This window comes from Callospermophilus lateralis, chromosome 14 (assembly GCF_048772815.1).
Source record: "Callospermophilus lateralis isolate mCalLat2 chromosome 14, mCalLat2.hap1, whole genome shotgun sequence".
In the NCBI taxonomy this organism is placed as follows: domain Eukaryota; kingdom Metazoa; phylum Chordata; class Mammalia; order Rodentia; family Sciuridae; genus Callospermophilus; species Callospermophilus lateralis.
Genome location: NC_135318.1, coordinates 36,359,727 through 36,372,480, shown reverse-complemented (window position 1 = coordinate 36,372,480; position 12,754 = coordinate 36,359,727). Strand labels below are relative to the sequence as shown.

Below are 12,754 nucleotides of genomic sequence, written 5' to 3'. Positions count from 1 at the left end.
AAATGATAGTTACAGAAATTGTTAAAGAAGAAAAATATTTTCCAAAACTGAAGGTCAATTTTCCAAATTAAAAAGATCTATCCAGGAGTCAACCTATTGGATAAAAAACAGACCTATACTTTATCATTAAATAATTTTAAAATAATGGAAACTGAAAACTGTAACACATTTCTGGAAAAAATGAAATAGGTTCACACAAAGGATCAAGAATCAGAATGACTTTAGACTTTTTCATAGCAACAATGGAAGTAAGGAGACATTGGAACACCTTCAAATTTTGATCAAAACCAGTTTTCAATCTAGACTCCTTTGTCTGGGCAAACCTTCATCAAGTTGGAGAATAAAACAAAGATGATTTTAGACATGAAAAACTACTGCAAGTGCTATACTAAATCGAGGGAGTCTAGCAAGAAAGAGGAAGATGTGAGATATAGGAAATAGAAGCTTCAACACAGGACGGCAAGAAAAGGAAGAAGAGGACAACAGTGATGGGGAAATCCCAGCGGCAGCCCTGCAATTGGCACAGAGAACATCTTTTCATACTAGGGAAGTTTAGAAGCTTCTGAAAGAAATTTATCCAAGAATGGGAAATTGATAGAATACCAATTGTATCTAATCATCCTATGGGATAATGTGGAAAATTTGTAAGTTTGTGGGTAAATTAATAATGAGTAAACAGAAAAACAAAAAGATAATTATTAACCAAAAAATATAGCCAAGGGAAAGTATTTATGGCATCCCACATGACTTAGTTCCACAGCATATTTCATAGTCATAATAGTGAGCACACGGTATATTCATTTAACCAAAAGTACAGAAAACTGTATAGAGAGGATGTGGGACTGGGAAGGGAGTGTTAAGTGACAGGGAACAGGGGATGAGTAAGCAGGAAAGAGAACTAGACCTTCATCTTCCACAGAAGAAAGTAACTAGGTAGGACCTAAAACACACAAAAAAAGTAACAATAATATAATGTTATGTGGAAATATAGAGGTCCATACTGAAAGCTAAGAAAGTAAAAGTGTTGCTTCTTTGGAAGGGAAAATGGAGCAGAAGGGGTGGGGAATAGAAAACTGTTCTTTATTTATCTAAACACCTTGCAGAACTGTTCGCTTCTTTATCTGTATTATATCTTTGATTAAAATAACATTTCGGCTTCAAACCATTTCACTGTGTAAACTTGGATGAATTACTACCCAATTTTGGTGTTCAAATTCCACATCTATAAAATGAAGGCGCTGGATTCTGTAGTCTCTGAGGCCTTTGACTAAACATTCACTCACAATTCCTGCCACAGTAGCTGATATCCTCCCACTAGAGATTCTACCCTTAGAATCTTGGGAGTTTGATATTCAAATTTCATTTTAATAAAAGGTGAGGGAAAACTAAGAGCTGAGAACAGTCCTTGGTGACCAAGTTCTATTGATCACCAGGTCCTCGAAGACTGGAAAGGCAAAAATAGAGGATCACTCCACCATCCACTCCTCCCCTGATTTGCATTAGCTTTAAATAAATGGACAATGGACTGGAAGGGGATGAGGCTATATTAGACCTCAGTATTAGTATTAGGTCTTCCAGTTATCAACACAGGTTTAATTAAAGACGTTTTTGTAAGGACATCTCCAATTGTGCCAATGACAGAAAGCAACTCCAGGGATCTAGGCACACACATTCCCTTTGACTACCAGGCAGGCCTGATTAAAGTCTGCCTGGGCTTGGAGAGCATAGCCAGTGTGACAGGCACCTAGGGAAGATGACTCTGCAAGTGAGGACAATGGCTCCTTAAGAATCAGAAGACTTGGGAAATTCAAGGAGCAGGGGAGCTTTGCAATTTAAAACTTCCCTCTCTGATGGACCAAGACCAAATTTTAGTGCTTGAATGCCAAATGTTAATCATTCATGAAACTTTACATAAATAAAATGGCCTTTGTTCCCCATTGTTTTCACATGTCTCCTGGCGATCACTCTTAACTACCCGAAGAAGGAGACCAGTGAGCCAGGTGTGATCTGAACTTCTCAAATGGAAACAAGTCACAAAGAGGTTCTATAACTCGCTTGAGATTTCTTAAAAAATCCTGTGGAAACTATTAAACTGCTTACCCTTGGGCAGCTATGAGATCTGTGATGAGAAAACTGACTCCACACCCTTTCTTTACTAAAATTTTATTTGTTTGGGCTGGGGTTGTAGCTCAGTGGTAGAACACTTGCCTAGTATGTGTGAGGCACTGGGTTCAATACTCAGCACCACATAAAAATAAAATAAACGTTTCTCAACAACTAAAAAATAGGTCTTAATTTTTTTTTTTATTTGTTCAATGTCTCCTATGACTTTTTTCATTTAAAAAAGTCCAACTTTACTGAAGGAAGGAAAAGGGGTAAGAAGGAATTCATTTTTCTAATGTGATTCCAGAATCCCCTTTTGGAGCCTACAGTGCATAAAAGATCTCCAATGTTCTTTTGATAGATCTTAATAAAAATCAACTCAATGTAATCTTATTAGGTTAGCTAACATTTATTGAGGCTTTACTGAAGCAGGCATTCTTCAAAATCACTTAAGAGCTATTAACTCACGAAATCCCTACAGCTTCAGGAGACAAGCACAACTGTCAATCCCACTTTCTAGATGAAGACACAGAGACAGAAAGCTTTAAGACACTTGGCTGAGTTGTAGAGTCTGTGTTCTTTACCACTGCTGATATGCAGTGCTCCTGGCTTTTAGATTGGAAAAGAATAAAAAGGTGCATTTCTGGGCTGGGGATGTGGCTCAAGCGGTAACACGCTTGCCTGGCATGCGCAGGGCGCTGGGCTCGATCCTGAGCACCACATAAAATAAAATAAAGATGTTGTGTCCACCAAAAACTGAAAAATAAATATTAAAAAATTTTCTCTCTCTCTTCTCTTTTTCTCTCTCTTAAAAAAAAATAAAAGAAGGTGCTTTTCTGTGTGCCAAGCTCCCCTCTCAGGGTGCACCTCTCCCCCCTCTGAGGTCCATCACAATCTCTCTCTTCTGTCTTTTATGCCACATGAATGAGGTGCAGTCTTTGTCAGTTGCTGCTGTTGAACATGTACAAGTACCGAGCATGACGTAGAGGAGGAGAAAGTTCCCTTTATCAAGTTTGGACAAAAGGTCCACCCTTTGATACTTCCACCTCTCCCAGTGTGTGTAAGTGTGGGTGGAGAAGGACTTTTCCAAGCCTCAGCCAGGAAGAGTGGGAACACAGTGATCTAATGCAGTCACCTGCCATAGCACATAGATTTGACACTAACAAGTACCTTGTGCTGCCTGGGGCAGATGGACTGACCCTAAGGAGGACCAGAGAAAATGGGGCTGTGCCTATGAGCTTGCATTGTCTTTCACGTATGAAACATCAACCAGAGATCACTGGCCAACTCGCCAATAAATTGGCACATGTATAAATTCCAGCAGGAAGGCTGGAAAATTCAGTCTCAACTTTGGCAAAGAAGTTCATTCTCCAAAGCTTGGTCTTGCTGATCTCCTAAATAAACTGTCTTTATCTTGCAAAATACGGTCTCTACCTATATTCAGAACAGCCAAAAACAAATAGGAAAGGACATACACAGCCTCTCAGGCAACCTCATACTGACTCCCTCTTATTAGGTTAGCTAACATTTATTGAGACTTTACTGAAGCAGGCATTCTTCAAAATCACTGAGAGCTATTAAATCATGAAATCCCTACAGCTTCAGGAGACAAGCACAACTGTCAATCCCACTTTCTAGATGAAGACACAGAGACAGAAAGCTTTAAGACACTTGGCTGAGTTGTAGAGTCTGTGTTCTTATGTTGTAGAGTCTGTTTCCCTTATGTGGGAAACTTGGAACAAAAGCAACATGGGCATACAGTCCCCTTATATCTGTCACATCAGAGATAAAGGAGGAACTGGGTATTGTTTATACTCAATGGGGAAAATGTGTGTTGCTCTGTTAGGAATGCTTTAAACAGAATTTTCAAGAAGTACACACCTATGAAGTAGCAACCCCATAGACTGGAAGGTTCTGGAGAGGTACAGACCGGAAAACAGACAAGTATTGAACACCAACCACAAACGGGGTGCCGTCCTCAGATAAGCGCCCTCTGACCCTAAGGAGGGTTCTCACCCATAGAATAGGTATCATAAGTTCAAGGACAAGGTTAGCAAAGGGAACCTGCTCAATGCATGGTTCAGAGAGATGCTATGTTGCTTAGGGGAGACCTGATCCCATGATGGAGAAAGCCACACAGAGGAGGGGGCACATGACACAGTAATATAGGCAGGATGGAATTTCTCTAGAGCTCTGTCCCCCCCAAACATCTGGAGAACATTTTAAAAGCACATAGATTCCTGAACCCATAGCAGACCTATTAAATCAAAAGCTCTAGGTGTGTTACGCTGGGATCTATCTGCATTCTGTTGTCATTGTGGCAAAAAATACACAGAAGTAGATGAAAGAATGACCTCCAAATACCTATCATTCAGCTTCAGCAATCATCAACCCGTGACCATTCTTTTTTTTTTTTTTTTAATCTATACCCTTATCTATTTCCCCTCCTCTAGTATTATGGAATTGGTATTTTTTTTAAACCTGGGACTCTGAGACAGACCCTGGATGTGAATTGGGAAATAATCATTAAGACAAGGGAATCCCAGGGCCAGAGGGAACAAAGGCACAGAGAAATGAAAGAGAACAGTATTTGCAGTAGAATAGCGAGTAGAATAGTAGAATCTGGAGAACTAAGAGGGTGAGGATACATGTTTAGGGTGCTGATAGAAGTTAAAAGATCATCAGGGGCTACTAGGGCCCTGTTAGCACATAAGGTGTCTTTGTGAGAAACACAATGCTAAAACTCACCTTGAAATTTAACTGCCATTGTGATGGTACTGGTAGGTAGTTATGTGGGCTCTGCGCTCATGAGTGGACCAATGCCATTGTCCCCAGAGTGAGCTTACCCTATCTTGCATAAGCCCCTCATCTCCGCCCTCCCTTCCTCTTTCCACCATTGTTTTTGGTCTTGGATCACATGATGCCTTCCACCACATTATGACACAGCAAGAAAGTCTCATCAGATGCTGATGCCTTGTTCTTGAATTTCCTAGCCTCTAGAACTGTGGGCCAAGAAAGCTCTGTCTTTTATAAATTACCCACTCAGTTATTCTGTTGTAACTGCACAAAATTACCTAAGATACACAAAAAGACACCTATGGGAAGAAAAACAAAAACACCTCTTTATTGAGGTTGAAGCTACTCACGCAAGTAGAGTGGGGCTAGATGCTGTTGCCACTCACTGACATACCCTTCACTTACGTCCATGCCCAAGCCACAGAGCTGCACAGTGCCAGGGTGGCAAGGAGTCTGAGTCCACGCAGGGGGTTGGGCTTTCTCTTATAAGGGTCAAAGGATGCTAAGAAGGGACCATATGGCAACCAGCTATAAAATAACACTGAGCAGCAACAGAGGGGTTAGAGGACAGACTGGGAGGCCCTGGGTTCCACCCCTCACATAGCAAAACAAGTAAATAAATCAATAAGGGTCCAGGACTTCTCTGAAGTTAGTGACTTGAAGCAGGAAGAGTCAGGGAGTGAGCTGTCAATAAACTACTAAAAATCATCCAGGGAAAGAGGGAAGAGGGCCTTAAAGGTCAAGCTTCAAGAGGTAGAGATGAGTATTTGGGGTAGAATAGCAAATAATTTGGAGAACCAAGAGGGTAGGGTACATGTGAGGAACTGCTTTTGTTTGGGTTCTGGGGAGAACTGGGAGCTAGCTATAGAGATCAGAGAATCGTGGGGCATATAGAAGGTATTCCAAGCCATGGGAAGGTTGGAATTGCCCAGGGAGATTATTTGGGGTAAGAATAAAGAGGGGTGAAGGCCTTGCAGAAAAGTTGCATTTAAAGAACGAGACCAGAAGGAAAGGAGCCAGCCCAGGTTCTGCAGTGATCAGGGAGAGGAGAACAACAGAGAGATGAAGAGAGAATAGTTCATAGAAGCCAAGAGAGAAAAAGTGGTCATAGGTGTGGTGAGAGGGAGGCAGAAATATAAGGGAAGGTCAAGTTCTGGAGCACCTAGAATAAAAAGCTAAAGAGCTTGGAGTTGTACTTGAAAAAGCATCCTAACAAGTGTCACATGCTCAACAGGAAATGGTCAGTCACACTTAATACTCCTGCCACTTACCAAGAATGACCTTGGACCAATTATTCCAGAGTCTCTATCTTTGCTAGTAAACTGTGGATGACTTGTTCCTGCTTTAACAGGGATGGTGTTGGGGAGACATCCCAAGGAATGGCAATTTTTCTTGTCACCAGGCACTGACAAGTAGCATGGATGATCTTTCCACATCTCTAACTAGCTTGCAAATTGCTTTGGTGGCAAAGATTAGAGTTTAAGACTAATTGAAGTCAACGGTCATATTTGATGTAAATCGTGTGCAAGGCAAGAAAATGAAGAATAAGAACAACAAGATAAGGGTTTAAAAAGAAGAAGTGGCCCTTTGGAGAGTTTGCAACTTAGTGAAGGACACATGTGGAGGTCTACTGCTAACGGCAGGTGCAGCAATGAGAGCATCAAATTGCAATTCATTCACCAACGACAGCTCGAGGGTTAGAGAGAGTCACTCTGGATGATGGGGCCAGGCAGAGAGCATTGCAAGTGGCCTCTGGGCTGGTGGATTCAAAACAAGGCATTGTTAGAAGCGAGGTGAGAAGGGTATACTGAGCTGTGCCAGACACTACCTGAAATGACTCCCAATGAGCCACACCCCAGTTACCCTCTCCAGCTACTTCTCTGGAGTAGATGCAACCTATGATTTACCTTTAACGAATGGAGTAGGCAAAAAAGATGTGATGTCGCTATTGTGATTATGTTACATTATATGGCAAAGGTACAGAGATTTTTGTAGATATAATTAAGGTTCCTTTGGTGGGCCTGATTAGAGTCCTTTAAAAGAAGGCCCAGGTTGGGGGTGTAGCTCTGTGGTAGAACATTTTCCTGGCATGCACAAGGCCCTGGGTTCTACCCCTCACATAGCAAAACAAGTAAACAAATCAATAAGGGTCCAGGACTTCTCTGAAGTTAGTGACTTGAAGCAGGAAAGACTCTCTTGCCGGCCTTGCAGAAGCAAGCCACATGAGTTCTAAGGCTGCAAGGAAAAGAATTTTGCCATCAGCACATGGGCTTGGAATAGCAGCTCAAACTTTAGAGGAGAATGCAGCCTAGCTGACACCTCAGTCACAGCCCTGTGAGACCCCGAACACAGGATGCTGGTGTGCTGGGCTCCTGCAAAACAAGGAGATAATAAATGGGTGCTGTCTGAAGCCTCTGTTTGTGGTTATGGTTATATAGACAATAGGAAATAAATACATGGGCTCCATTGTGGAGGGCCGTGATAGCACGATAAAAAGTATGGGCTTTGTTATGTGGGCTGGAGAGAACCATTCACTATTTTTTCCTTGCATTAGGAAGTTGAGAGATGACAGAAGGAAGGGAAGCCTGGGGTGGGGTTGACAAGAACCACCCCCAAAGAACATTTACTCAGGCCATTGCTCTCAGGGGCAGGTTAGAACACTTTTTAGGTTCAGTAACTAAGTTCTAAGTTAAACCAAGACAGCTGCTCTTCCACCCAATTAAAAAAACAAAAAATGAGGAGGCAAAGACCAAGTAAAGATATTGATAGTCACTGAAAAAAAAAAAAAAAAAAAAAACCTTAGGGAACTTCAATGTCCTTGTTGCTAATTATAAATATTTACTCCTCCCAGAATTCTTGACCTCACAGAAAAGCCTGCTTAAACAGTCATGCTCCGTTACCGGAAAGTGTGTGTGTGATATGTGTGTGTGTGTGTGTGTGTGTGTGTGTGTGTGTGTGTGTTTCTTGGAAGGAATTGGGCAGTAATAAAGGACTGGACAATCTGTAAAATGTCACTTCCTGTTGGGTAATGTCTAGTTCCCACTCCCCTCCCCCATCCTAGATCATAACCCCCCCCCAGTCCCCTCGGAGCAACTCCCCCTTCCCTGATTCTATCAGCTGGAGACAACTGAGCCAAACAAACTCAGGAAGTGGCAAAAGATCGGGAAGGGGAGGAAGTTCATGGCACCGAAGGAAAAAGCCAAGAGAATGCCCTGATGCTCCAGGAAGCGGGTGGGGGAGAGAGAGAAATGAAAGTCGCCCCAAGGTCACTCGGCGCCAAGCCTTTAAATGTCATCTCTGAGCTTTAAATCAAAACTGGCACAAACAGTGGGTCAAATCTCCAGGGACCATTCAAATATTAACATTCACAGGGATAAACAGTCCCCCCAAAAGTCTTCTGTAAGCAAATTAGAACAAACAACTCATCTAAAGTCAGTTGCTGGGAGACCAGTTGGGAAAAGAGCCAAGTTCAAGTGTCTGGAGAAGTCTTTACTCTTTGGCTTTCAGGAAAGAGGAGAGAAGGAGCTACCTGTAGATCACGCCATGCTGGTGCAGGAACATGAGGGCCGACGTGACCTCGGCAGCATAGAATCGTGAACGAGGCTCGTCAAATTTTCGGGAGCGCTGAATCTGGAACATGAGGTCTCCACCATTCACATATTCCATGACGAAAAAGAGGCGGTCCTGCAGGGAGAGAAGAAAATGCCATTTAGGTCATTTTGTGGCAGCCTGTCTACGAAGGCCACTATGCTGTGAGCCAGGGGTGACAACCAGGGCTCAAGGGGCAGGAAGGCTCAAAGGTGGGTAAATGCTGGGAGCATGTAAGCCAGCAAGAGGACAAAGGAATGAAGCACATAAGTTAGGGTACAGAGTGTTATTTAAAAACTTATTTCTTGCTGGGTGGGAAGGCACATGCCTGTAATCCCTGCTACTTGAGAGGCTGAGGCAGGAGGATTGCCAGTTTGAGGCTAGCCTCAGTATCTTAGCAAGACCCTCAGCCATTTAGCAAGACTCTGTCTCAAACAATAGAAAGGGCTGAGGATGTGGCTCCCTGGCAGGTGCCCCTGGATTCAATCCCCAATACCAAAACAAACAAACAAACAAAACCCAACCGCCACAACAATAAAACCTTTGTTCTCTGTCTTATTTAAATTGAAAGGAAGGAGAACCAGGCCTTTGATTCTGGCCATAACTTGAGGTGTGGCCCTGGACAAGCCTTTCCCCTTTTGGAGGCACTGGGTTCCTTTCAGGTAGACTGAATGATGATCTTCCAGAAGATGCCCAGGCCTTAATCCCTGGAATGTGTGGCTCTTTATAGGAGAAAGAGTCTTCTGCAGATGTGAGGAAGTCGGGGATTCTGAGAAGAAGAGACTCGGCTGGATCACTGGGGTGGGCCCTGGGCAATCACTAGTGTCCTTCCAAGAGGGAGGTGAAGGGAGATTTGGGGAGCATGGGGAGGTGGTGGGACGATGGAGGCAGAGACTCGAGTGTCTGCCACCACAAGTCCAAGAACGCAGGCAGTCACCAGAGGCTGGAGCCTCTGAAGGGAGAACGGCCTAGCATGCTGACCTCTTGACTGTGGCTCAGGGATGCTCTCTCAAACTTCTGGTCTCTAGAAATGTGAGAGAATGAATTCTATTGGGTTAAGCCACTAAGTTTGTGGAAGTTTGTTAAGGAAGTCCTAGGAACTTTAGAAGACTGTAATGTGAAATACCTTGTAATCAATTTTACAACAATAAATAATAATGGCTGTGAGACCCTGGGAGGGCCACTTTGTGCTCTGGAAGATATTCCCTCTAGGATTCCTATGAATCCTCCCTCAGGCTTCAGGATGATCCAGGACACTGCCAGACTTCACTGAGGGTGGCACTTCCTTATCTGCAATTTATGGTGACATGGGGAGAGGATATACTAAAATTCACTTTTACACAGTTTCTTTTTTCATTTCTCTCTCTCTCTCTCTCTCTATCTCTCTTCCCCCTTTCTTCTTCTTCTTCTTCTTCTGCTTCTCCCCCTCCTCCTTCTTCTTCCTCCTCTCCTCGTCCTCCTCCTCATACTCCTTCTCCTCTTTCTCCATCTTCTCCTTCTCTTTCTTATTTATTTATTATTATTTTTGTAACACTGGGAATTGAACCCAGTAGCACTCTACTACTGAATCCATCCCCAGCTCATTTTATTTTTATTTAGAGACAGGTCTCACTAAGTTGCTGAGGCTGGGCCTCAAACTTGAGACCCTCCTGCCTCGGCCTCTTGAGTAGCTATGATTATGGAGTATACCACTGTGCCTCGCTTGCACAGTTTTTTGATGACTATTTTCTAAGGAATGCTGTGCTAGACAGGCAATGAAGTATATCACTGCCCTGGGGAGAGTGGGGGTTATAATTCAGGGGTGCAGATGGGAGATGGAAAGAATGATTTTTAAACCACAGGATCAAAGTTACACTGGGTTCAGAAAGAATTTAGAGAAAGGACCACTCGCTGACATGGAAGCAGGAGGGATGGACTTTTTTCTTGAGAGAAAGAGAAGGTAGGGGAGGCAGGAACAAATGCCACGACTTGGAAAACAGAGTGAGCATGTCCAGGGGCCAGTAAACAGACCAGATCAGCTGGGAGGAAGGTTAATAACGGTGTGAGAGGTCACAGGGCCAGAGTGCATCCTTAATGCACAGGCTAACAGAAGCTTCCCGGAGCACATTGTCCTTCATTAAGACTGAGTAAAAATTACCAAGGGTACTTCTTTATTCATGAAGTATTTCTATTTCATTACAGGCAATAATCCCAGAGTCAATAAATGTCCTGACCATATCTCTGGAATTACTCAGACTTTGCTGGTATTCAAGAAGGGTTAAGGGCTAAATTTCTCTTCCTTGAGTTGTTATGTTTCCCCTTCAAGGCCTGCCTCATTTTCTCCCCAGGGTGAAGTGCGTAGCTGCCTTGCTGACTGTTCATGCAGTCATCCCTTCTGCATCCAAATCCTTTTTTTCAAAAACCAATGCTCAGTAAACTATGGAACCAGTAAGGTGTCCATCAATGGATGAATGGATCAAGAAAATGTGGTATATATATACACAATGGAGTTTGATTCAGTCGTAAAGAAAAGTGAAATTATGTCACTTGCAGAAAAGTGGATGGAACTTGAGACATGATGTTAAGCAAACCTTTCAGAAGGTCAAGGGTCATATTTTTTCTCTCATATGTTGGAAGCTACAGAGGAAAGGGGGGTGGGAAAGGTGAGGGGAGACAGGGATCTCATGAAAATCAAAGGGAGATGAGTAGAGGAAAGGGACCAGGGGTTGGGAAGCGAAGATAGAGGGAGGAAGTGCTGGGGAGTGTGATATTGGCCAAATAAAATTGTTATATTATGTGCATGTCCCATATGTAATAAATCCCATCATTACGTACAACGATAATGCACCAATTATTAGAAAAACATGGATAGAGGAAACAAAATGTTCCAGCCCACTCCACCCCAACAAAATCAATATCTCTAAGTGTGGGGGGGGACCCAGGCTCCCTAGGTGATTTCAATGGGTGGCCAGGGTTGAAAATCATGGGTTCTATCTGGCTTTTGTCAAAGTATTTTATATCCGTGTGGTTGATTGTGGATTATACGACAGTCCTTTTTGTCTTTTTAAGGATTCTCCCAAGAACAGGAGTTCTCCAACTTTGCATCAGAATCACACAAGGTTAACTAGATCACGGATTCCCCCAGATTTCTGAAGATCTGGAGTGGAGCCTGTACATCTGCATCTCTAACAAGTTCCCGGGTGATGTTGATGCTGCTGGTCCAGGGACCACACTTTGAGAAGCTTTGCTCTAGAGCCCAGGGAGCAAGCCTTGCACATGACAAGTAGAGCAGCAGTGTCCACTTCACACTGCCCATGAGCTGAACCACACCATGAGAAACAGCCACTGCAACGCCCTCCAGAGCCACCCACCCCAAACTCGGCTGCAGGAACAATGGAGTGTTTCCTTGACTGTATTTGAAAGAATGCAAATCTCTAAAGGGGGAAATCCTCCCTTTCCCGCCCTCTTCCCCGGCTCATTTTTATTCTACAACATTGGATACACGGCATTGAAGCTTTGGGGCTGTGGAGTGAGAAAAAAACTCCCACCTCGACTTCATCCCTCCCTGCTTGTGTAACCTCAAGCAAATGACTTCATCTCTCTGGGCTCAGTTTCCTGACCTGTAAAACTGGGGATAATAGGACCTGCCTTACGGGCTTCTTGTGAGAATTAAATTCCATGTTAAAATGCCTGGTTCATAGTTGATGCTCCATAAAGATTACCCACGTCTATTGTTACAGAGAGTACGGTAGCCGTTAGCATTATTAGCATTATTATCAAGTCTTTTTTTTTTTTTTGCTAACCTCCCCATGACTTTCTTCCCTGATTACCTCCTCTTCCAACCAACACTGCTTTGTTGAAGAACCCTCCCTCTCTTACATGCTTTTCCTCCTCCTAGCCATGAAGTGCGAGAACCCCACAAGTCCAGGACCCAGCCCTCTTGTTTCCCTGCTCTGCTGCTGGGTGACCTTGTCCACACCCACAGTTCCTAGGGCCTCTACACGGATGACTCCAAAACTTAAACCTCTCCTCCAGGCTTCAGTTTCACTTATCCAAGAGTGTTTCTGCCCTCCCCCAGATGCCTCACAGCCACTCAGACCAACATGTTGAAACAGACCCATGATTTTCCCTAACAGACTGGCCGTTGGCCAGGGCTGCCTGGCTCAGGGCAGGCCTACCCCTTCAGTCAATTTTCTAAGTCAGAAACCTGGAAGTCAAGCTTGATCCTCCCTCTCCCTCATCCCTCACATCCATCACCAAGCCTTGCTGCTCCTACCTCTTGTGTCTC

The 12,754-nt window shown here is 43.6% G+C and overlaps 1 protein-coding gene across 2 annotated transcripts in view; it reads right to left on the bottom strand.

Moving 5' to 3' along the window:
* Prkce (protein kinase C epsilon) overlaps positions 1-12,754 on the bottom strand; it is a 475,888-nt gene that overhangs the window by 80,434 nt on the left and 382,700 nt on the right. For both annotated transcript variants that reach the window (XM_076833998.2, XM_076834000.2), the window contains one exon: positions 8,429-8,583. In XM_076833998.2, the coding sequence (XP_076690113.1) occupies positions 8,429-8,583 (155 nt within the window). The remainder of the gene's footprint in view (positions 1-8,428; positions 8,584-12,754) is intronic.